This window comes from Diceros bicornis, chromosome 4 (genome assembly GCF_020826845.1).
Source record: "Diceros bicornis minor isolate mBicDic1 chromosome 4, mDicBic1.mat.cur, whole genome shotgun sequence".
NCBI lineage: Eukaryota > Metazoa > Chordata > Mammalia > Perissodactyla > Rhinocerotidae > Diceros > Diceros bicornis.
In genome coordinates, this window is record NC_080743.1 from 60447388 (window position 1) to 60473456 (window position 26069).

A 26069-nucleotide genomic window follows, 5' to 3' on the forward strand; every position below is an offset into this window, starting at 1 on the left:
CATGTCCCAGGCAGTGATCCCCAAGCACCAGGGCCCTGGACCTCATGGTCCTGTTGTGTTATGGTCACACAGACAGCTGGGAACTAAACTTGGAGAGACCATGGTCCTACGTGAGCCTACGATGCTAAGGACTCCCCTGTGATTGGCAGAGATGGAAGGCACAGTAGCTGAACCCTACTCCTTCCCACCTTGCAACCACACCACAGACTCACTCACCTCCTGTCTTCCTCGTATTTGGACCTGGAACAAAAGAAAGAACAGATGACTCAGACTGCAAAGGCAGAGGCTTGTCCGCCTGTGCAGAGCCTGGGAGGAGGGTAAGTTCTTTCCTAGAGGAAGGCAGGGTTGGGAGGGGAAAAGGGAGGAGTATGATAAAAGGCCAGACTTAGACTCTTGGTCTCAGCTCTGGAGCCAGCCTGGGGCTCAGGAGGTGAAGGACTCAATTAGTAGTGACGGTGATGATGATGATGATGTCCTTCCAGCTAAAAGGAGGGGGAATGTGGCACGTACAGCCTCCAGCTTGGTGTCTGCTTCAGCTTTTGAAGTTATTATGGAGGAAGAGGCTCCTCCCTGTGTCCACCCAGAACTACATTAGGAGCATCGGGCTGACACTGAGGCAAGAGGTGAGAGAGCAGAGAAAATAGCTTGAGACCTGATTCAAAGAAATCTATTTAAAAGAGGTAAATGGCGGAGCCAGCCCGGTGGCACAGCAGTTAAGTGCGTGCGCTCCGCTTCAGTGGCCCAGGGTTCGCAGGTTTGGATCCTGGGTGTGCACCGACGCACTGCTTGTCAAGCCATGCTGTGGCGGCGTCCCATATAAAGTAGAGGAAGATGGGCAGGGATGTTAGCTCAGGGCCAGTCTTCCTCAGCAAAAGAGGATTGGCATCGGATGTTAGCTCAGGGCTGATCTTCTTCACAAAAAAATAAATAAAAAAATAAAAATAAATAAATAAATAAAAGAGGTAAATGGTAACAGCGACTAACATGAGTGTTTACTACGGGCCAGGCACTGTTCTAAGCTATTTACACGTATCACCTCATCTAAATCACAAAATAACCCATGAGCACGTATTATACTCCATTTAATGAGATCAAAGTTTCATTGCTTTAAATGGAAACCACTACAAGTGGGGTGCCTCTGCTGTCAATAATCCCATATAATTCTGTGGTGCCTGTGACCTCAGAATAGGCTCAGTCAGGTTTTGCCTCGATACCTGGAGTGGTCAGTCAGCCATCTGACCACTAGGGAAATGAAGGCTCCAAAAGATTCAGGGCCTGGCTAAGGTCAGAGGGTTGTTTTCAAAGAATATTCCCTCCCTGTGTGATCTCATCTAGTCTCAGCTCCAGCCCAGATCTATCAAATGCCAGATTCATACATGCAGATGCCTACTCAAATCTCAAATCAGTTTGATGTTAAATCTGAGATCTTTTTCAGACATGTCCAAAACTGAGCCCCCTGATTTTCTACCACAAAACTGCTCCACACACAGTTGTTCCTATCTTGATTGATGGCACCTTCAGCTAGGAAGGGGAGCAGAAAGCTCACGTGTTCTCATGTGGTTTGTCATAACCACCAAATTACTGCTGGCCGCACCAGGCTTTGACTCCCTTGAAATACCCAGCTGCCCTCAGCCTGAGAAATGCAGCGGGAGGGCGGGACTCTCTCCATCTTTCAGGGGAAGGAGAAACAGGTAAGAAGTGGAAGAGGGAGAGAGATCAGGGGATAGACCCACAAAATATGTCAATTTGTTCAGCATGTTCGCGGGGTGGGAGTGGAACTGGAGACTCACAAAATATCTCCCAGGGCAGCCAGCTGCTTCTCGGCCACTTGGCGCTCTCGGAGAGGGTCCCCATCCAGGTCCAGCAGGTCGTTTTCACCATACAGGCTGCCCAGCCCCAGAGTGCGCTTTGTTCTAAGCCAGAGAGACACAGAGAAAGAAATGTACCATCACCGTTCAACAGACAGATACCCAGAAGGAGTGAGGCAAACATACACATATAACAAGAGATACACACACATCATGGGAGAAAGAAAAAGGGCGAGGAGGCAGAGGGGTAGGGGAGAGAGAACAGGGGTCAGGGGGCTGGGCCACCTGTAGTCGTGGATCTGCTCTTGGATCTCTGGCAAAGCTGCCTCCTGAGCTTCACAGAGAATGCTGCGCACGTCCTCACTGTTCCGCAGGCGCAAGTCTGGAGTGGGAGCCGCGAGAAGACAGAAATGGGAGGGATGCAGGGAGGACGAGGTTGCGTCTGCTGAGTGTCTCAAAGCCTCTTAGCTCCTTGTGGCCCTGGGAGGGGAGGCTGGCTTTCTGCCCTCCTGTTAGCCAAAGGAAGTGGAGGCCTGGACCTACCAGGTCATTCTCGAATTCAGGACTGGAATCCTGATGTCCAAGTCCCAAGGCAAGGACAGAACATTTTTTGGATGTTCTATGCTCCATTAAGTGGAGAAACATTAAATCCCTTCTCATGGGAGGTGTCCAGATGCTTCCCCCTGACAAAGCACATCCCTCTGAGAGGCTCACTCTCTTCCTACTGCCCCAGGGCCAGCTCCCAAGGGTGAAAAAGGCAAGCACTTCACAGAAACCCCAACTCCCCACTAGAAACTGGAAGGTCTCTCCTGTCCCTGCGTCTAGCTTCACTCCTAGCCGAGGCCCAGTCCCTAGGGGCGGCTGGTTCCCTCTCACCCTGCTTTTGAGCAAGCTCTGTTCACCCTCTCGCCTGTGCCCATAAAGCACCTCTTTCCAAAGGCAGCTTCGAACTTCTATCCTCTAGAAAGCTGCCTCTGACCCGCTTCTCATGCTGACATCCTCTTTATACTGCCTCCCTCCCCTTAGCTCTTTTACTCGTGACTTGAGAATGAGAAGGGAGCAGAGCAACCACCTAGCTCACCAGGCTCTCACTCTGGACCAGATGCTATCCGTATTAGTTAAGAAACATAAAAACAAAAACAAACAAACAAAAAAACACTCCGTAGATCCCAACTCTGAAGGTGGGATGGATTGAGGCCCTGGTTTCTGTACTTTAAAAAAGAGTTCCCCAAGGGATTCTGATGGTCAGCCAGGCTTAGGAATCCCTCATTGAGTCTTAACTTCCGCTTTGTACAGATGACCCAACTGAGGCCCAGAAAGGTCACGTGGAAAGTTGGTAGAAATGAGCCCCAGTCTCCAAATCAAGTCATATCCTCCTGTGACAAGCTCCACCAGGCAGAGTGAGCTCCCAGGCAGGGCCTGTCCCATCTGTGCTTGTCCATAAGCTACTGTGAGGAGTTCTGGAGGAACCGTCCCTATTTTCTCTTATTAGAGGACAGTTGCCCAAGGATGGGGACTCTGTTCCTTCTGTCCTCTGGAGCCTCCCGAGGGCCCAGGACAAGACAGACACCAAGAAGAGACTACTTGACCAACGAGCCAACTTACCAATTTCAGCCTGTAAGATCTCCGGGAGCTTTACTCTCAAAGGCTGAAAAACAGAAGAGTGAGGGCAGAAGTGGTGAGGTCCACACAGCCCACGGTACACAGGAGACACCATGCAGGCGCAAGGAGGGCTCTGGAACACCATCTTTTCTCCTTTTTCCCTACATCTACCCCACCCTCCTCTCGTCTCTCTCCAACCTGTATACCTGAATTCCAGGCTCAGGTTTTTGAGAAATGGAATCTGAGGCTACAGAGCAAGCTGGAACTATATTCTGAGGGTGGCACAGGCAGTTTTTCTAGGCTTACTTCAAGACATCAGGGTGAATGGAATGGAGATGTTCCAAAAAGTGGACTGGTGCTAATTTAGCAGCAAAGGAGAAAACTTTATTAGGCTATTTCACGGACTTTCCCTCCCCTTCACTCCCAAGGGAAAAGTGGCCTTAAGTTACCAAGGACAGGGACTCTGTCCCCTCTGTCCTCTGGAGCCTCCTGAGGGCCCAGGCCAAGACAGGCACCAAGAGGAGACTAACTGACCAACAAACCAACTTACCAGAACTTGGTGAGCACAGCATCCTGGCTTTTGCTTTACAGGTACCTGACAGACGGATACTGGGATGGTTCCATAACAATCACAGGGAACACCTGGCAGCTCTAACCTCCTTACTCAAGACCCATTTAAGGAGGCAAATATAAAAATCTTGAAGAAAAATAGTGTGTTTCCCAATCTCATTAGTTCTAGTAGCTTACTGCCAGATGAATAAAGTCATTTTGGAATTAGTTTAGTTAGATCAGATTAGAAAGTCTAGGATGGGAACTCTCTGTCCTCTGCAGGCAGAGGTGGCACCCCCAGCAGGATACTTGACATGTCTTTGTGAAGGAACTATGTCTGGTTACACAGAGCATTCATCTGCCCCGGATACTCTGGGGTCTCCTCTCTCTGAACTCTGCCTTTGGGCGGTATTAAGCAAGTCAGGCTGAGCTTCAGAAACCTGGGTTCTCCTCTTGGCTCACTGATCTCAATCATCTGATGTCTCTGGGCCTCAATTTCTTCGACCCAGGGATGGGCAAGGCAGGGAGGGGTGGGGGGAACAAGGGCATTGATCGAGGGAGAGTAATTAGGACTTGGTGCAATCTCCTCCAAACATTCAGAGAGGTGGTGTGTATTCTACCTTGCTACACTTGGAACAAAAGAGTACAGAGGGGAGATCCAACTTTAGAGAGTAGAGCTAGGAACAGAGGCCAGGAACCCTAACCTCTCAGCCCAGACTTCTCTTTAAGAACTTGTCTCCATTCAGCCTGAGTATCTGCACTGCTGAGTGGTCCAAAGAGTATATAATAAACTTGTAACCCAATCTATGACTGCCTTACCGCATTTTTATCTAGGAAAATGTTCCAGATATCTTTTCCCAAGATTCGGGAATCCTTGGGGTTTGTCTGCTGATAAACTTCTGCACACAAGTAGAAGAGCTAGTAGGAGAGAGAAAATGGGTTAGAGCAGTGCTTCTCAATCAGGAGTGGTTTCTCCCCCCAGGAGACAATTGGCAATGTCTAGACATTTTTGATTGTTACACCTGGAGAGGTGCTACTGGCATCTAGTGGGTGGAGTCCAGTGCTGCGGCTACATATCTGACAAAGCACATGACAGCCCCCCACAACAAAGAATTCTACAGCTCAAGATGTCAGTGCTGAGGTTGAGAAACCCTGGCTTAGAGTGTTCTAGAAGCCTATGACAGAGAATCCGTCCCCCGCCCACCACTTCCAACACAATCACTCCTCAACTCTGTAGCCTCTCCACACTTGATATTTTGTGCTTGTACTTGTTTCTACGCTGTTTTCTAAGTGTTCATGTTTTATTTCTCTTTGTGATGTGCCCAGTCTTCATTCAGGACTGCTTCTGAGACACCAGCACTGCGGACTTACACACAGGAGTTCAATGAATACCTGTTGAGCAAATGGATGTTGACTCTGGCTTCTAATATGGTAGAAAATTGTGGGGATAGTGCTATCCCCACAAAGAAAAAAACAGTAGTCCATGCCCCAGGCAAGAAGGTTATTCTGAAGAACACAACATTAACCTCTCTCCTTCAGCCCCCTTCCTTTCTAAGCAAGCAGCTGGGCAGAAAGAGAGAAACTGGTAAGGCTGCTGGCTCTGAGCCCTGTCCCAGGGCACTCCGGCCTCCATTCCCTCACAATCCTTCAGATGGAAGACCCTTTATCGCCTTGCTCCTCTGCCAAGCTTTCTTGTAATAACATCGTATATTTGCAAAGGCCACTCTCAACTCCTCACAGTCAGTCTGTACCCACCTTCATTCAAAAAACTCTAAAAAGACCATCTTCTCCAAGCTGACCAAGAAAGCTTGTTTTCCTGGCCTCCCTCTTCCTCCTCTTCCCTATGCTATCAACGGAGTTACCAGTGAAGAATCCCTTCTGCCTAAGTTGCATCTTCTTTTCTACTTTGTCTCTGTCCTTGAGATGCCTGATGGTGCCCACAGATCTGACTTACAACATCTAGAAAGCAGAGACAGAGGCCAGAGACTCTCTTTGCCAGGCACAAGCAGGCACTCAATCAAGACTGACACTTCTGACTTACCAGTGGACTAGGGTCTGCCTGAGAGAAGATGTAACGTAGAAAAACCCCCAGATGAGCTGGCCGTGACTTAAGCTTCTCAAGATCCTGGAATATGATGTCACTCTGGAAGGCAAAACGATGAGAACGGCTGGGGGACACAGAGGCAGGGTACAGCAGCACCTGTTCCAGCTTAGCTCCCATGTTACGTGCCTTCCAGGGTTTAAAAACTGTGGCTCCCTCCCCCAAGCTCCCTCACAGCTGGTCCTAGTCAAACTGCTTCTAGTCAAGAGCAGCTGGTACGACAGAAGAATGATGAAAGGAGAAAACCAGGAAACCGTTACCTCGTTGTTGAAATAACCCGGGTCATAATCTTCCTCTGGGCCAATAATTAAAGGCTTTGGGCTTTGATCTACACCCTGGGGGAGAGAGTCAAGTTGTAGAGAGGCGCAGTTAGCGGACAGGAGATGCAACCCCCTCACTGAAGTCTGTTTAGTAACAGCGTGGCTGACAAGGAAAACCCCACAGGTCTGGTAAACGTTGGCATCTCACTCCCACCCCCAAATCTCAGAGAACAGCAAAAATGATTTCCACTTGCAGGAAGTCAACTGCATCTGGGTGGGGCAGAACAGACTCAGGGCAGACAGGTCACATGACATATGAAGATGGGAAGTGAGAGAAAGTGCCCTCTTCCTGTTTGTGAAAGACGTAGGGAGGGAGTGTCAGCCAAAAAGATAAGAACCTAGAGCTCCTGCTGGGCTGTTGGGCTGGGGGCTTTCTCGTCTCCTTAAGAGCGACTCCCCACCCCAAACACACACCCTCCTAGTCTGGTGTCTGAGGCAATGCCATTCCACAGTTCCAGTGCAGGCAGCAAGCACTGCGCTTGGTCTCTGTCCGAGGAGCGCCTAGGAGCCACCTCTACCTCCTTGAGCAAAAAGGGATGGAGCTGACCTTTCTCCAACACCATTTTCAGCACTTCTCTTGCCTGCTAACAATCTGAGATAGATCCCCATTACCCGTCTAAACTCCCAACTTCTTAGCTTGGCTTTTCTTTCATTCCCCCTTATGCCAATTATAATAAAAAGCTAACCATAACTAATATGCTGTCGATCAGGGATGATGTGAGACTTCATATTGCATCGACTTTTCAGATGCTTCACTGGACAAGCCTTTCTCCTGAAGGTTCCTTGAGCTTTTAAAGCTTTTCTACCAACTATATTTTTCACTCAATTTAATCCCATCACTTGCAGTGCTTCCCCAACAAGGGTTCTCTCTGGAACCCAGCCAGCTTCTTTTTTTCCAGGCCTACAATACCCTCCTGACCCACTTTCTCAAGGGGCTTTTCCTGACAGTTCCTCCCTGACACTCCTCACTCCTCTTTGTTCTCCTGGATATTTGGGCATATTCTATGCCCAAAATCACTGAGTCACAGAACATGAGAGACCCAGAAGGCATCTCAGAGATCAGAGTCTAGCACTCGTTTATAAATGAGAAAAGTGGGGCACAGAGTGACTGAAGGGTGCTCCAAGATGTGGAGTCAGGCCTGATATGCTGTATTTGTATTTCTCGGACGCATCCCGAGCATCTTCCTCTTCTGTAACTCCCTATTCTCTGGATCCCTTGGGTCCTGGATCCCCAGGGGGAGTTGGAGAACCGCTTTTGGCTCTACCTGGCTCTCTGGTGAAACCTGAAAGCACTAGCATTTTGCTTATTTGGGAGGAGGATTTGTTTTTTAAAGTCTTTACAAATATATAGTTTTTCTGATTACACAAGCGGAATATGCTTATTATAAAATCAATCAAACAATGCAGAATTAGATAACAGAAAGTGAGAGTTCCTGTGATTCCCTCCCCCTGCTGCTGACAGTTTCATGGCTGGTATAGGTTTCCCCCTATACTCTTACTAACATAGTACTATTAAGAAACTGGAACTATATTTGCGCTTATCACTTAAAAATAGCAATTTAAATAGTTTTCAGAAGATGAACAAACTCAGAGTAGGAAAAAAGGGACTCCAAGACCAACGACTCCACACCTGCTCCTATCAGCCACCTAGAGGAAAACCACACTTAAGAACAGGATGTGCACCCGCTTCCCTCGGCAATCTGAACTTGGTCCTGTAGTGCTACCAAGGGAGGTGGGAGGGGCAGTCAGAGCGCAGCCAGACGAGGAGCAGCCCTGCGCTGGGCCCAGGAAAACTAAGTTCTAGTCTGACGCTGCATTAGCAGGCTGAGTCCCTGAACGGTCCCTTAGCCTTTCTCTGCCTCAGTTGTCTCCCTTACCAAATGAAGATTCTAACGCTTACCTCCTTCCCTGATGGGGAGAATTAGATGAGATTTGTTCCTAAGGGATCTAGCACAGCAGCTGGTGCACTAGCACGTTAGATCCATTTCCCTGCCTTTCCCTCTACAAGATCTAAAAGTAACTCAGCTCTATCCTACGGGTAAAACTAGAGCATCAAATAGTGTGTGATACTGGTTCTAATTTAAGGTAATGGCAGATTTCCTTTTTAAAAATAAATTTAAGTAAGTTTTAAAAAGTGAGTTAGCTTAAAGAAAAATATCAAGTAATGTAATGTATTTGGTATGAGGATATGGAAAAAAATCATTATGGTGGTAGCAGATGAATTTTAAGCAGCACTGTTTTAGAAAACCAGAAGATCTCTTAGCAGTGTCTCTAACACATAGTCAACCAACTTCTGCCTAAACGATGACAGGCAATTCCCTGGCTCTCATGTCAGCCTGTTTCACTGTCAGCCCAGATTCTTCGCAAGCTTTTTGCATTCAGCCAAAACCTGTCTTCCTGAAATCTCTCCTGGACCTAGTTCTACCCTTGAAAGCAGTGGCTTTCAAATCATGTTCTGTAGAAACTTAGGGCTCCAGGGTAGTGCTCCTGAGGTAGGGGGAGGTTGATTGGGAAGGGTCCCAAGGTAGCTGAGCTTTTATTTATTTTCTATATTAGGATGCCAAATAATAAGATTTTATTTAAGAAAAGGACTTTGTTAATGAAAGAGAAAACTGAAAATTAGTATTCTGGAGAAACACTGAACAAATCTATCTCCTGTTCAACACAGACATTAAAAGGAAGAGCAGCTATCTGCTCCTCAGACACCCCTTCCTACTGCTGTACTCCCTGACCCTTCACACAGAAACTGAGACAGGAAAAACATCATTCTAGTGCTAGCAGATACATTTTAAGAAGCACTTACTTTCATGTGTCTATTGATACCATGTGCTTTCTTTACTATTTGTTCTCTAAGTAAGTGTCTATCTTAAAACAGGGGTGTAGTCTAATCACTCAAGGCTAGGTACTAGTAACATAATTCTGAAAAAAGGGAAAGGAGAACTGCAGGGTGGCTCTGGATCACTCACCTGGTCGCTAGTGGAGGGCACTGGTGCATCCGAGCCCTGCCGCCTGTGGTGCTGGGTCGCTCTGGAGATGATCACAGGGGAGGTTCGTGGACTGTCTAGCCCAGGATCTGACAGAACTGAGTTCCGATTCATCAACGACTAGAGGAACAGAGAATTCTGTGAGAAGGAAACTCGTCCAGAAGATCCTCAGGGTTCAGCTCATTTGGTGGTGATAGCCATATTCATTGGCTAATATAAATTCAGTACTTCCTCTGTGCCTGGCATTATACCAAATGCTTGATTATGTATTACCTCATTTAATGCTCACAACAGCCCTTTGAGGCAGATACTATTATTCCTCCTACTTTTCATACAAGGACTAAGACTGGGAGAGGTTACGAGACTTGCTGAAGGTCGAATAGCTAGTAATGTGGGATTCCTTGGATTCAACCCAGGTGGTCTCAACCCACAGCCTTTACCACTAAGCCATGCTGCCTCTCAGATGTTGAGACCTCAGGATAATGTCAACTGTAGATTATTTAGGACCCCTCGCCCTTCTTGGTGTCTTTCCCACATACTGATCCTTTCACATACATTCATCATCTTCCCATGAATAGGGAGCAGTAAGGAAATAAAATTCCAACTATTATTTCAAAATAGGTTTTAAACAGGTTTTCAATTACTTATTCACATATTTAATTAACCTGGCTAAGTCAATATTTTGCTAACATCATTATTACTTCTTCCATTCACTCTTATTTTTATATTGCAAGTTTATACTTTCAGTCTATATATGTAAACTGAGAACACTTGGAAGAGATAACTTTTGAGGCCAAAACCTGAAATTCTTTTGACCACTCCAGAAAAGATGAGCTGTTCAAGTACAAATAGATCTGGGACAGACAAAGAGAGCCTACTGCTTCTGACTAGGCCGGGTTCATGGTATTTAACGAAGGTGATGTGATTTGCAGCCAGGCAGAAATGTGCTGTTGGTCAAGTCACCGTTTTAGATGATTTATGTCTCTGCTCCCTTACACTCCAAGGTTTGCTACAGTTAACGACATGGCCTCTCTCTTCAACTACTCATCATGTAACAGAGTTGACTATGATACAATAGAAGCCAGATTTGATGATCTTGCATGTAGGATGCATTTGAAATCCCTTTTTTGGACCAGAGCAGAGTGACTAAAATCCTCGGAACCGGAATTCTAGAAGTTCACAGATGACAGGCCAGAGGCCTTGGGGCAGTCGATGAGCAGCAGAACCCTTAGGTGCCTAGAGAAGGGACGCTGAGCACAGTTTTAAACGGGGCTCACCCCTACTGGCACTCACCTCACTGAGGGAAGGAAAGCGCTCTGTCCCCGAGTCCAAGCCGCTGTCCGCCTCCTGGGAATCCAGAGATAGTCGGCCTGAGAAGAAAACAGTTCACATAGTAAAGAAGGAGCTGTGGTCTGGGGGAAAGAAGAACCTTTATTCTGGGACATAGCAGGAAGGAGAAGCTGCTACCTTCCTTTCTTTCCCAGCTTCCCTTTGGCTCTCTCACCTTGTGACCCCTCAAGTCAGACGCTCCACACCTAGCTTTCACCTACCTCCACACCTGTGCCCAGGCCATGTCACCTCCTGAAATAAGATTCCATAGCTCTATCTCACAACCAATATTACCCCACGACTCACCCCCAACCCTCTTCTGATTCCCATCCATTTCCTCTTGCAACAGCATTTCTTGAGCTCCTAAGTGCCAGGGGCTGATAGGCAAGCAGTTGTCTGGCCCATCATCATTCCACTATCTGCCTGGCACTTATTTACCCAGGGCTGCTGCTTGTATACTCATTTCTCCTGAACAAGCATCATCCAATTTCCCTGTGCACGGCTATTGCTTTCTCTCATTATTCTATTTCCCTGAGGGCAGGGACTATATATTTTCTTTCCCTGAAACTGCCCCATGGGGAGGGAACAACAGATAAGAAATATGAACTAGAGATATGCCAGAGAAAAAAGGGATGATGGGGGACTCACCTTCTGATGATCTCTGGCTGGTGTCACCATATAGTGGAAGTATGTCCTAAAAAAGAAAGGTCCAGAGGGTGGGCGAATTCTGTGCACCTCTCCCCTTACTGTTTCTTTCCTCCAATCAACTCTTCCCTCAGTCTCAGCAGATAATATCTGCTTACAATTAGTGGCTTCTTCTGCTTCGTTGACTTAAAAATGCCCAGCTAGAAGACCTATGGCTTCATTTGTACAGTTTGAGGAGGACAGTGACCCCTAATGGTGCAAAGCGAGCTTTACCATTAGTAAAATTCTAAAAACTCATTTGACTGATCACACCGGACCTCAAAGCATCTATTGTCTTAGTTGGGCTGGACACAGAAAGAACTTCCTATCAAGGAGTACCACAAGCTCAAGCAGGTGACTGAGGGAAGATATGAAAGGTCCACCTCTAAAGATCTGTGAGGAGGACTGACAGATGCTGGCCGGGGGCCGACTGACCAGCCAATGTTGGGGGAATCATGTTGATAGCGCTTTACTGTTTATAAAGCACTCTTTTCTACATCTCATTCACTCTTTCAACAACTGAGGCAGGTATAATACTCCCATGTTATAAATGAGAAAACAGAGCCCAGAGAGCTTAGCAACTTGCCCAAGCTACACAGCAGTAAACTATAAAGCCAGTGTCGGCACTCAAACTTTCGGATCCTAGGTTGAGTGTTTCAGACTCACCACCTCACAGAGCACACTGACAACAGCAGCAGCAGCAAGTGTGCACTGGCCCCTGCGCTGAGGGCATGCTTTCATTCAGACATAACCCTATCAGGCAGATCCTGTCGTGATCTCCATTTTATAAATGAGGACACCGAGGCTCCCACAGATTACATAACTTGCCCAAGAGTCTTACAGCTGGCGAGCACTAGAACTGGGATGTGAATCCGGATGGTCTAAGTCCAGAACCTGAGCTCCTATCAACCCTGTGACACTGAGAAGTTTTTCAGAAAGTAAAACAGTTTAAATCTGATTAGCCTGTGTTTCCCAGACTTTTATTTTTTTTTGTGAGGAAGATCAGCCCTGAGCTAACATCCGACGCCAATCCTCCTCTTTTTTTTTGCTGAGGAAGACTGGCCCTGAGCTAACATCCGTACCCATCTTCCTCCACTTTACATGGGACGCCGCCACGGCAGGGCCTGACAAGTGGTGCGTCGGTGCGCGCCCGGAATCGGAACCCGGGCCGCCAGCAGCGGAGTGCGCACACTTAACGGCTACGCCACGGGGCCAGCCCCTCCCAGACATTTTTGATCTGGATGTTCTAAAAAAGAAAGTACATAATCCTCAAATAATTTCTATTAGCTTTGGCAAATATTATTCTTGGAGATCTTAAAGTTTCTGGTGAATTACTTCTTATTTACCCAAAGGGTTAAGGCCTGATGGAAGTAAGACAGTAATAGTAAAGTCCCCGACTAGAACAGATAAGGAACCAGCTCTTCTCTGGGATTTTCCACGAAGTGTGGTTAGCCGCTGCTACAGATCCCCCTCAACTGGTGGGATCCTTTACTTAGGCTGACTTTAAAAAGTGCTTGTATCCTTTGAGAAGACCCATTACCTGAGGGACAGGTGGTGGAAAAAGCTACCAGATGAATATTGAGTAAAATCCCAGTGTAGGAATATACATCAGCTGTGAGGAAATGCCCCAGAGGGAATGGATAATTGGGAGACTAAAGCCAAGAGTCTGATTTGTTTCATATTTATTTCTTTCCAATGCAACTGTAAGCTGTAGGAGGGAAGAAAAGGCTTTTTCTTTTGATGCCCCTCCTCTTTGGTGCTAAATAAAGAACTGCTGACCTGTGTTTCTTTGTAAAATACTCAACACTTACTAGCTCAGCCTGGGTTTGTGTAGGACTCAGGAAAGGCTTCTGTCCTAGCTGTCTTCCTGATATTACCCCTGGTCCACATGCACGGCACCCTTCCTAGAGCTGTGCCTACATCACTCACCACTAAGCCACCAGTCTCCTGCTGGATCTTCAGCTGTAACTGAGTGACTCGCCTCCGGGCACCTTCGATCTGCTCTTCCAGCAGGCTGGCGGGGTTCCGGCTATACACCTCACAGATACGCTGGGGAGGGGTGAGGAGGGCGGGGAGGACGGGAAAAGGCAGAAGGGGTGGTTAGTAGAGAATGGGGAGAATAGGCAGTTATCCCAAAACAAAGAGGAGAGAGAAGAGATCTCTGCCTTCTAGTAGATGCTCATTATTTCACCATCATTTAGGAGAAGAAAAAGGTATAAATGGTGAGAAACAGAACACATGAGGCCTCTGGAGAGAAAAGACACGACACAAAGACCTGTCCTAATCTAACCATTTGTCAAGGCCTGGCTTAAGTCACATATCCTAAGTGAGGTCTTCCCTGACTTACTACTGTCCAGACTAGCACACAAAAAAGTGCCCAGGAGGAAACTTACATACAGTGAGAACCACAGACGAAAGGAAGAAGTGCGGACGAGGGAGGCCAGTATCCCTGCCCCCAGCCCCACAGTCTGACGCTGGTCTAGCCCTCCTTGCTGCCACAGCAGAGCCGGCACACAGCAGAACGCGGCGCACGTGTTTAGAGCTTGGCTTTGCAGTCGGGAGGCCTGGCTCTGAATTCTGGCACCTCCTCTTACTAGCTCTGTAGACCTGGGCAAGCTTTAATATGTCCTCATCGATAAAATGGAGACGACAGTACCTGCCTCCTGGGACGCCTGAAAGATCTGAATGAGATTATGTATGTAAAGTGCTTAGCAGAATGTCTCGTGCATAATCACACGAGTGAATACACGGCAGCGATTACTATTTCACTACAAAAGGAAATGCCAAATAAAGCTGGCTGGTTAAATAATTAAATAAAGACGCTGGGTGCACATATTCTCTAAGCTCATCGGAGCTTCACTGCTACCTAACCACCTTTTTTACAAATTCCTCACATTTATTGTTTCATATTCTCCATGCCTATCAAGCCCCCAACCCTCCCCGTAGTCTCAGACGGTAATATCACCTGGTAAGAACGTTCCCAACTTTACTCCACTTCAAAACATCTGCAGCAAGGCTCCCCCTGCCCCAGAAGAGAAACTGTGTCTACGTCTTTTGCAAGGTTAACGCCTCCAACTGCCTCGGGCTCTTCTTAGGCCCTGTTCACATATCTTCCAAGTCTCCTCCTTCCAATGGCTCCTTCCCCTCATCCTACAAAAATGCTCAAGTTTCCCGTCTTAAAACAAAAACAAACCACTACAACAAAACAGCTTCCATTAACTCTGATTATTCTTCAAGCCACTGCCTCAGCCTTTTCTCCTTCCTTTCACAGTCACACACTACAAAACAGGCATCTACACTTAGAGCCCCACACTTTGCCTTCCTGTCACTCCTCAACATACACAATCTAATTCCTCCCCATTATCTCAAACAGCTACTCTTTGAATAAGCAAAATGACCTAATTGCCAAATCCAATGGTCTCTTCTTAGTCTTCATCTCTCTAGACCTCTTGATACCTTCCTCCTCAAAACACCCTCCTCTTGTGACTTCCTAACTCTACACTGTCTTGAGCCCCTCACAGCCCGCGCCCCAACTGTAGCTTTACCTAACCTGCCTGCTCTCTTAAATCTAGGTGAGCCTTGGCTCCACAAACATCTACAGAGAGCTGACAGATGCCAGGCCCATGCCTGCTGTGCAGGAGGAATATACAAATATACGGTCCTTGCCTTTAAGGAACTTAGTCCAACAGGAGAGGAGGACAAATAAACAATTAAAATACAAATATAATAGCAAGTGGTGTGATGTTAGGTTGGTACAGTGTGCTATAGAAGCACAGAAGTTCCAAAATCCCACCCTTAGCTCTCTCCGCTTCTCCCTGCACTGCTGCCCTGGGGGGTATCATGTAGGCCCCAATTTCAACTACCACCTGTATGCTGAGGATACTTGAAAGTCTATTTCTTTTTTTTTTTTTTTTTGTGAGGAAGATCAGCCCTGAGCTAACATCCATGCTAATCCTCCTCTTCTTTTTGCTGAGGAAGACCGGCTCTGAGCTAACATCTATTGCCAATCCTCCTCCTTTTTTCCCCCAAAGCCCCAGTAGACAGTTGTATGTCATAGCTGCACAACCTTCTAGTTGCTGTATGTGGGACGCGGCCTCAGCATGGCCGGAGAAGCGGTGCGTCGGTGTGCGCCCGGGACCCGAACCCAGGCCGCCAGTAGCGAAGCACGCGCACTTAACCGCTAAGCCACGGGGCCGGCCCCTGAAAGTCTATTTCAACCCACCCTTTTCTGCCGAGGTTCAGCCCTAGCTCCATGAGCAGTGGATGTCTTTTTATCCGAACGTCCCATGTGCACCTTAAACTCAGTGCACCCAACGCTGACCTTCATTTCTTTCCCCTAAACCCTGCTCTTCTCTTCTGTCTCACTCCATCAATAGCATCACCATCTATCCAGGCACTCAAACTTGGGGCTATCTTTTACTTCTTTTTCTCCCTTACTTCCCCTTTCCAGTTGATAAGTTCTACTGATTCGACCTCTGAAATGTCTCCCATTGCCGTCCCCGCCTTTCTGTTCTTACTCCTACTGTTCCTGTTAAATCTGTCATCATTTCCTATACTGCTACAGCCTCCTAGATGGTTTCCTTACATGTCAGTCCACTTAACACACTTCTCTAGAGAATGTTGATCTGAAGATATGATCACTCCCTACCAAAATCCTGTGGTCAATTCCCACTGTCTTCAGAATAAACTCCAAGCTTATCATGGTATTCAAGGCCCAAAGCACTTTGCAGAGTGAAATAGACTGAACCCACCTCAAACGTCACCTCATGAAGCCTTTTCTGATCATTGCATAATTAATTATTCCTTCTTTTGGGTTTCCATGGCATTTAAAAAATATTTTAAAAATTGTTATTGACATGTAATTCACATAACATAAACTTCACCATTTAAAGTGTACAGTTCAGTGGTTTTTATATATTCACAGAGTTGTCCAACCATTCCCACTATCTAATTCCAGAACATTTCCATCACCCTCCCCCCCCAAAAAAAGCAGTCACTCCCAATCTCTCCCTCTTCCACCCCCAGCAACCACTAATTTACTTTCTGCCTCTATGGATTTACCTATTCTGGACTTCCATATAAATGGAATCATACAATTTATGGCCTTTTATGTATCTGGCTTCTTCCACTTAGTACAATTTTCACTTAGTACAATAGTTTTCAGGGTTCTTCCATGTTATAGCATGTATCAGTACTTTATTCCTTTTTATGGTTGAATAATATCAAATTGTATGGATATACTACATTTTGTTTATCTAGTCATCAGTTGATGGACATTTGGGTTGTTTCCACTTTTCGGCTATGATGAAAAATGCTGTTATGAACGTTCATGTACAGATTTTTGTGTGAATATGTTTTCAATTCTCTTGGGTATATACCTAGGGGTAGAACTGATGGGTCATATCTCTGTGCTTCTCTATGTTTAATATTTTGAAGAACCACCAAACTGTTTTCCACAGTGGCTGCACTATTTCACATTCTTACCATCAATGGTGGGAATAAATTAGGATAGTGAATACGTTGACAAAATATAAACAAGTATTATCTCAGATTTCTCCACATTCTCACCAACAACTTATTTTGGCTCTAGCCGTCCTAGTGGAGGGGAAATGATATCTCACTGTAGTTTTGTTTAGCACCTCCCTAATGACTAACGACGTTGAGCATCTTTTCATGCGCTTATTGGCCATTTGTATGCCTTCTTTAGAGGACTGTCTATTCAAATCCTTTGCCAATTTTTAAATCAGGTTGTCTTTTTATTGTTGAGTTTTAAGAGTCCTTTATATATTCTGGTACTAGACTGTCAGATATATTTATATTTTCTCCCACTCTGGGGACTGTCTTTTTACTTTCTTGATAGTGTCCTTTGATGCACAAAAGTTTTTAATTTTGATGAAGTCCAATTTATCTTTTTTTGGGTTGTGCTTTTGCTGTCATATCTAACAAACCACTGCCTAAGCTAAGGTCATGATGATTTACACTGTTTTCTTCTAAGAGCTTTATAGTTTTTAAAAGTAGTTTTAGCTCTTACATTTAAGTCTTTGATCCATTTTGAGTTAAATTTTGTTTACTATGTGAGGTACGGGTCCAAATTCATCTTTGCATGTAGATATCCAGTCGCTCTAGTACCACTTGTTGAAAAGACTATTCTTTCTCCACTGAATTGTCTTGGCATCTTTGTTGAAAATCAGTTGACCAGAGATGTATGGGTTACTTTCTGGACTCTCTGTTCTAGTCCACTGATCTATAGGTCTATCCATATACCAGTACTACACTGTCTTGATTATTCTATGAAATTTGTCAATACATAAGTATACACATGTCAATACATAGTTATACTACATTTTTCATTCATAAAAAAGTAGTTCTACTTCTTTTTCCATTCATCCACTGATATCCTACTGGATTGCAAACTCCTTCAAGGAAAGGTTCGTCTCTCACTTATCTTCATAACCATTCTAACTTTTGACCCCAGCACTGCACCCGCCCCCCTCACCTGCAACACACACACTGTACCTAACAAACAATTCCTAGTACCTAGGAACTCAATGCTTCTTAAATAATGAGTGTATTTTCACATCTCTGTGCCTCTGGCCTTTGCTGTCCATTCACTAGCATTCCCTCTACCATCCCTTTTGCCTACAGAAGTCCCACTCTTCAAAGCCGAGCTGAAATACTATTCTGTCTGAGAAGTTTTTTCCCACATTTCCCATTATTAATTAATTGCTTTCTTCTTTGTTCTCTTATTGCAAACTCTTTGTTCTTTCCACTCTCTTTCCTACTGTAATATGAGTTTTCCCCATTAGACCTTAAATATATTGAGGACAAGAATTATCTAATCTTCTTCATCTCTGTATACCATAGGAACTAAGACAATGCTTTACATATAGTGGGCACTTACAGAAATTTGCTGAATAGAAATGAAGGAGTGAGGAACTCACTGCAGGCCACAGCTATTATAGGAATCTGGCTATTTCATTCCAGCCAAATTAATCTTCTTATTGTTCTCTATGCGCATCATTCCCTAGGTCTGGAAATCTCTCTTCACTCCTTGTATCAACAGTGCCCCCCACCTCTATCAGCCTGGCCCGACATTCACCTACCAACCCCACCTTCCTTCTCTCTTACCCTTCCCTTCCCCGGAAACCTCCAACATCAATTCCAATTGACTCTGATTTTCCTCAGTTCTAATGTTCCCTTATTTTATTCTACCTGTCTCATCACTCTGTTTGTATTCGGTCTGTGATTTCGCTATTCTAATCTATTATTCCTGAGCTCTATTACTCTATTCACTCTATTGGTCAAATTCTGCTTTAACAAATTCTATTGGCTTATGACAATTCTTTAGTGGTCCTGAAGTTTTACTTTTTAAGGTTTTACTGTGCTAAGATGTGGCCTGTAAATGAAGTTGTACACATGGGCAGATGCTCTGATAAAGTCTTATTTCGTTGAGGCCATTGCTGGTCTACCCTCAGCAGGGACTTACCTGCAACTCCTTTTCCTCCTGTCTCAGCATGTTCCTAAGGATCTGGGTGGCATGTTTTTGAAATTCGGGATCCTAAGAATGGAAAAAATGACAGTAGTGAGAGTTGGGGACCAGCTCGATAGCTTTATTTTCTTCTATCTGCTGATTCTTGGGCAAGGAAAGCTATGAGAGCAGAGCCTGGGTCATAAGTGTGTTTTGTATACCACTCAGTATCTCACTGGAATTCAGTAAACATAAAACCTTATTTTGATTTTACTCCTGAACTTCCTAGACACCTTGGCTGTAATCACCTCTGGTATCATACTGCTCTCTAAAGTCTCCCAGGACTTGCTGGCTCAGTCTTCTTTCCAACTGGAAAATCCTGTTCCCTATTCCTATCTGCATCTTGTCCTCTTTTAACCCCTTACAGAGGTCTTCCCCGGTCCTCAGGTTCTCTCCCTGTTTGTTTTCATCCTTTGTCTCCCGACTCTCTCCCCCTACAGAGTGTGCTCCATGTTTCTTTCTTCCAAGCAGCCTTTTTCTCCAGGAAGCCTCTCCCCTACTCCTTGACTTATTCCACACCTCTGTCACAACACAGATGCCACTGATGACCTCTGCTGGAGGTGTGCACTCTCTCCCCATGGGGAGAACTGTCAAAGGGCCTCCTTACAGTCTTCCACACATTTAGGAAACACACTACATGTTGCTGTCTGATAAACCTGCATATGCATTTACGTGGAAGGAGAACACTAAGACATGCAACAAATCCTTTAATGCAGCTCTCGTTTTGCTAAACTTTTTGGTTTTCATGTATCTCTTTTGCTTGTCTCCTTTTTTTTTTTAAAAGTTTTATTTTATTTTATTTTTTTGTGAGGAAGATCAGCTCTGAGCTAACATCCATGCTAATCCTCTTCTTTTTGCTGAGGAAGACCGGCTCTGAGCTAACATCTATTGCTAGTCCTCCTCCTTTTTTTTTTTCCCCCCAAAGCCCCAGTAGATAGTTGTATGTCATAGTTGCACATCCTTCTAGTTGCTGTATGTGGGACGCGGCCTCAGCATGGCCGGAGAAGCGGTGCGTCGGTGCACGCCTGGGATCCTGAACCCGGGCCGCCAGTGGCGGAGTGTACGCACTTAACCGCTAAGCCACGGGGCCAGCCCTGCTTGTCTCTTCTTACCAGTACGCAATTCAATTTAACTTGCTTTCCTCTGTTAAGGGACAACAGAGTGAGGAGAGGAGCAGGAGGACCATTACCTGCAGAGGTTTGGGTCCTGTGATACGCTGTGGAGGTGGCAGAGGTGGAGGAGGTGGTGGCGGTGGGATCACAGGGGTGACTCGGGGAGCTCCTGCTGGGCCTGGGTCCTGCTGGAGCCCAGAGACACCAACGGATGAGGGTGAAGAGCCCAGGAGAGTCAGTGCAACATAGGCCCCGGCTGGAGGAAGACAGACAGGAGAGGCTTGCTCAAGTGGTGTTGTTCTGAACAGTGGACATTCAAGCTACAAAGGAGGGGGTTCTCCTTCTTCTGTCACTAAGCATATTAATTCTGTAGATAAAAGTTCTCCACACTTTTTTTTTTTTTTCTTGTGAGGAGGACCAGCCCTGAGCTAACATTCAATGCCAATCCTCCTGCTTTGTGCTGAGGAAGACTGGCCCTGGGCTAAAATCCGTGCCCATCTCCCTCTATTTTTTTTTTATATGGGACGCCGCCACAGCATGGCCTAACAAGTGGCGCGTCAGTGCGTGCCCAGGATCCGAACTGGCGAACCCCAGGCAGCCGCAGCGGAGCGCGCGCACTCAACGGCTTGCACCCCTGGGCCGGCCCCTCTCCTAACTTTTAATGCCCCTCCATTCTCTAATTTCTGCCCACCTACCCTGCATCAACACAATACCCCTTCCTTCCCTTTTTTCATGCAGAGACCTCAACCAAAATTCCACCCATGGATGTCTGGAAACACTCCCGAGGGGCTGCCCGATCAGTCCCATTTCCTCCTTTATCTCGCTCAATTAAATAGCGAGCGAATGATATTTGAGTGAGACCTGGTCTTAGTAGGATACAATCTAAATGGGAGTACAAAGATGAGTGTAAAAATAAAGCTGTCTGATGAGAGACGAATAGTGTCTCCACTTGAAATGATAATAGGGAATTGTGGCAGTCTAAGTGGATCATTCCACGTCAAGAGTAAAGATGTGAGTTTGGCTGCCTCCCACATCTACAAAGGAAGATCTCCTGGGTCAACAGGCCTACTCTTTCCCCCTCCCTCCCAGCCCAACTGCTCCCCTACTTTCTTTTGTTGTCAGCTGTCTCCTACTCACATTTGATAAGCTTCACCACCTCCAGGTGTGAGCTGTTGGTCACCATGGTGCCGTTCACCTGTTAGGGGGACAAATGATACTGAGTCACGATGATGGAAACCTAGGGGATCCTTCTACAAGTTCAAAATGCCACTCCTTTAGGAAGCCATTTTCCAATGCCCTTTAGCCAGCTCTGGTCACTTGTTTACTCAAATTTACATTACGAATTTCTTCCTGTTCACATCTGCCATGTGTGCAGCTCCATTCATTTGATTGTTCATTCATTCAGTATCCATTCATTTATTAATTTATTCATTTATTAATGAATTTATTTATTTTTGGTATATACTTTTTCAACCATTAGCCTGTATACATGTCAACTGACCCAGTGTGTTTCCTCCTCACTAGAGGACTGAGTTTCCTCATCTAGGGTTTTCTTAATGTTTCTAGGACTCTGTACTATACAAGAAGGTACTAAATGAACCGGGCAGATTAGAGTAGCTTAGAACTGGAAAGGACCTCAAGTCAGCATTGTATGGAGGATAAAATATCAACCTGAGAATCCAAAGGCATTGGATCCTTCACTAGTCTCAATCTCTCCCTCTTAATCTTCTTTTTGTCACTTGTGAAATGGGAATAATAAAACTAGTTACAGAAGCTTGGTTAGCATCAAGAACCCAGCTATCTTAGTCCCCACTCTCTGTCACATTATACCACTCTGCTCACTCTCATGGTACCACCCCCTAACTCAGTGGCTGGCTGACAGCTGGTATCAAAATGGAAGTGTGCAGGATGGGCCAAGGCCACATGTGACCCTGCACATCCTCCTCTGGGGGCAGAGAGGGAAGGTCACTCACTTTGATGATCCGGTCGCCCTCTTTCACACCGGCTTTCATGGCTGCACCTCCTGTAAGGAGAAGGCCTGGTCAGCAGAGCCCAACAACCTTTCCCAGGGGTCACTGAATCTACACCCAAGTCCCTGTCAGATCACCTCCACTCCAAAATTTCCTCTCACCTCTCTGTGTTAAGTACTTCAAATGCTGGGCGTACATCCTATTCTGCTCCAGTGACACAACTACCTTTAAGCTAGAGTGGACTATATAAAGTCACATTTCTTGCTCCTTCCTCCACCTAGCTCAGATGCCAGACTTCTGACAGCCAGGCCAAGGCGGGAGAGAGGCAGGGCCAGGCTCTAGGAAGAGTGTGTGTGCTTTATTTGAAACTGTCTACATGTGTTTCAAGGTCAAATAAGGGTTATTTCTTATCATCCAGTGGGAAGAATGAGTTTACTGTATAAATATAATTAAGTAATAACACTTATTAGGAGGACTATGGAGAAAAGGATTAAAACAAGAGTTTTCATGGGGCCGGCCCCATGGCTTAGCAGTTAAGTGCACGTGCTCTGCTACTGGCGGCCCGGGTTCGGATCCCAGGCGCGCACCAATGCACTGCTTCTCGGGCCATGCTGATGCTGCGTCCCACATACAGCAACTAGAAAGATGTGCAACTATGACATACAACTATCTACTGGGGCTTTGGGGAAAAAAAAAGGAGGAAGATTGGCAATAGATGTTAGCTCAGAGCTGGTCTTCCTCAGCAAAAAAAACAGAATTAGCATGGATGTTAGCTCAGGGCTGATCTTCCTCACAAAAAAAAAAAAACAAAAAACAAAAAACAAGAGTTTTCAAATTGTGGTTCATAAGCCCTGAGAGAGAACGTTCATAAAGATATTCTGGGGGCCGGCCCAGTGGCGCAAGTGGTTAAGTGTGCGCACTCCACTGCGGTGGCCCAGGGTTCGCTGGTTCGGATCCCGGGCGCGCACTGACACGCCGCTTGTCAAGCCATGCTGTGGCGGCATCCCATATAAAGTAGAGGAAGATGGGCACGGATGTTAGCCCAGGGCCAGTCTTCCTCAGAAAAAAGAGGAGGATTGGCATTGGATGTTAGCTCACGGCTGGTCCTCCTCACAAAAAAAAAAAAAAAAAAGATATTCTGAGGGTTCATATCATTAAAAATGATAATGAGAACTGTTTTATTTTCTGTTAAAAAATTGTTTTAGACTATTTACAGTTTCTCCCTTTGAAATGGATCAGATTAAGAGCCTCTGATTGAGACTGACTGAGAGGAGCTCTGAACGTGCTTGCAACTTTTTCAGGTTATCATGCAATTGGAGGCTGCCGTAGTTTTAAATGACTTAAAGTCCTAGTTTAAGTTATACTCAGGAAGCATAAGAAACACTAAAGCTGAAACAAGTTAATGAGAAGCATAAAAATTATGGTTTTTGTAAATTTGCCCCAAGATGTTCATTAAGTCTGTAAGTTGTATTCCTCTGATCAAAACAAAACTCCTACAAAGCACATCTAGATGTTTCTAGTCTAAAAAGAGAAATCACAGTGATGCCTACATTCCAATTTGGCTTTTCAATACTGGGACTCAAGACAACCCTCAAGTGAAGTCTGCTATTTATGGAAGAGTACTTGCAAAGCTCTCTCTTCTGCTTGTCATCTAGAAACTAAAGGTGGAGAGAAAAGAGCAATCTTGCCCGAATGTGTGAAACACACGAGGTGACTTCTAATAACTTAGCGATTAAAAAAAAAAAATTAAACTCTTCAGAGGAAAGGGACTAGAGCAGGAGTTCTCAGACTTTAGTAAGCAGAAGATTCACCAGGAGAATTTGTTAAAAAGCATATTCCTTGGCCCCCTTGTCAGAAAGTGATTCAGCAGTTCTGAGGTTGGGTCCAGGAATGTGGATTTCAATCATCCTAGGGCCTAGGTGATTCAGATGCAGGCAGAGCACAGACTATACTTTAAGAAACAGTGAACTAGAGAAACTAATATCTGGAAAGACAATAACAACTGCTTTGTTACTCTTGCAATTTCCATGCCAATCCAAATGAAGGCTCTTCCTCTCTCCTCCCCAAAATACACATACACACACATATTTTCCAAAACTCATATTTTACTGCAAGCTGTCTTTTTGTTCTTTCCTCTCTGGGTCTGACTCTACTTAGGCCTAAGCAGAGGAAAAACTGAAAGAGTGCTGAACTCACACTTCCCCAAAGGGGATCCCCACACTTTCTGTATCAAACAGAACACAGGGGCAAAGTACAAGCTATTGCCTGTCCCACTAGCTCTGTCCCATGCTCGTCCAGGAACCCTGAGAGCACAAGGGAAGCAAAGAATGAAAGTATCTTTTCAGAGCCCTACCCGAGAATATGCAAAACAAACTCCTCACTGATAAAAGTTAACTCTCAAACATAAGAAGCTATAATTATTCATATCCTTACATGATCCATAGACCTCATTTTGGTCATAAGTTTGACATTCTCTTTTCACCTTTCCTGTAAACAAAGCCCAAATCTTTCTCTAAAATTACTTAAAATCTATTTTCCTTCCCATTTTGCACCATTACTTAGTATGAAACGCGAGCCTGCTTTCTACCCTTTTCCTCGTCTTCTTCTTCGAGCCAAGCCTGGTGATTCTCCTCCATGTCACCAGGCCCAAGCCCACTCGCCACACTGGATTCATTCCTCTCAGGGATACTTGCTTTATCCTCCTGCTTTATACTTTATGTTCCCAGCTCCTTCCTGTCTTCTTCAGCCTGGGTCACTTAACAACAATGATTTTGCCACCTGCTATATGATAGTGCTTTGAAATATTTGAAGATCTTTTATACATAATTGGTTACTTGATTGATTTGCTTACAATACCCTCCCACTCTTTACTCCCTCCCTACCAAATTCCTATTCTGCCAACGTGTTTTTCATTTCCATCTTTCAAACTACTCCTGAAATTCTATTCCTTCTAAGAAGGCTTCTCAAACTGATTAGAAGGGAAATGACTACGCCTCGAACCACAAACTACCCAAACACAAATTCCCTCCCACATACCGTCCAACACACATCGTTTATCTTTCGGTAATTTATTATTTAATGTTAATTGTATCTGCAAATAAATTTGGACCAGTCTGCCTGTCTTAACTGTAACCCACTCAGAATAGTGACCGTCTGTGCACTGAGCGAGGTAACATGAAGGTAAGTATGAGGAAAGCAAGTCTTGGATTCCTCCATGGGATCATCTGACCTAGCACGAGGGGCTCCCTTGGAGGGCAATCAGGCATTTTGGCTGATGACGTGAGGGCTCTTCTGCTGTTTTTATACTTCCCAACAGGGAAGCAAGCATGAAGTGGGATCCCTAGAAATTGTGCCTAGTGGCCTAGCCTTGTGGAGACTTCCCCAGATGCCCGGGGGAATCAGTTCTAGAGTAATTCATTCATGCCCCCCAGGCCTCCAGAAAATGCACGTTCTCCAAGTCACGCAGCACTGTCATATACACGGCTGCTTTGTAAGAACTGTCCACTGCAGGCAGGAGGGATGCACCACTCACCGGGCCGCACAGACTGCACCAGCACAACACGATCCCCGCTGACAGTGAAGCCAAAGCCATGCTGGTCCTTTTGGATGATGACACAGCGTTGAACAAGACCTGGTGAGAGGTAAGGAGGAGAAAGAAGGGGGTTAGGTAGGCACTGTCACTAGAAGGTTAGTGCCTACAAGCCAAGAGCAACCCAGGAAAGCCCCAGTGTGTTTCTTCCTCCAGAAAGCCCTTCCAGACTAACCAGATTCCCCACACTTACCCTGTCCACACACTATCACAAAGACATGCCTCCCTGTTGATCAACAAAAACTTGTAACTACTTTGCATCCAACGACCCTCCTCTGAGGTGCTGAGACGTGTGTCTCTCCTGCATGTCTGTTTCTTCAGGTTTGTCTGCGTGAGACAGGCCAAACAAGGGGCGGGGCCAAGATCAGGCTGAAGGCTAACATTACAAACAAGCAGCCCCAGGATTGAGCCCTAGAGAGACTGGAAGTTTTCTGTCAAATTACGTCCAATGACTATAGCAGACGGGACACCAACGCTTGTTGACTCTGCAGAG

General features: G+C 45.7%; 1 protein-coding gene across 5 annotated transcripts in view; it reads right to left on the reverse strand.

The window, feature by feature from the left end:
- The window catches only part of ARHGEF11 (Rho guanine nucleotide exchange factor 11), a 103586-nt gene that overhangs the window by 22238 nt on the left and 55279 nt on the right, over nt 1–26069 (reverse strand). For 3 of the 5 annotated variants that reach the window (XM_058539499.1, XM_058539500.1, XM_058539498.1), the window contains exons 3-18: nt 25520–25618; nt 21991–22040; nt 21155–21212; nt 20095–20273; nt 18864–18935; nt 13307–13426; nt 11342–11387; nt 10658–10734; nt 9347–9484; nt 6321–6395; nt 6001–6102; nt 4779–4877; nt 3414–3456; nt 2094–2190; nt 1791–1913; nt 217–240 (exon numbers count right to left, since the gene is read on the reverse strand). In XM_058539499.1, coding sequence (XP_058395482.1) covers nt 217–240; nt 1791–1913; nt 2094–2190; nt 3414–3456; nt 4779–4877; nt 6001–6102; nt 6321–6395; nt 9347–9484; nt 10658–10734; nt 11342–11387; nt 13307–13426; nt 18864–18935; nt 20095–20273; nt 21155–21212; nt 21991–22040; nt 25520–25618 — 1402 coding nt within the window. The remainder of the gene's footprint in view (nt 1–216; nt 241–1790; nt 1914–2093; nt 2191–3413; nt 3457–4778; nt 4878–6000; nt 6103–6320; nt 6396–9346; nt 9485–10657; nt 10735–11341; nt 11388–13306; nt 13427–18863; nt 18936–20094; nt 20274–21154; nt 21213–21990; nt 22041–25519; nt 25619–26069) is intronic. The other 2 variants (XM_058539502.1, XM_058539501.1) reach the window with 1 other exon arrangement.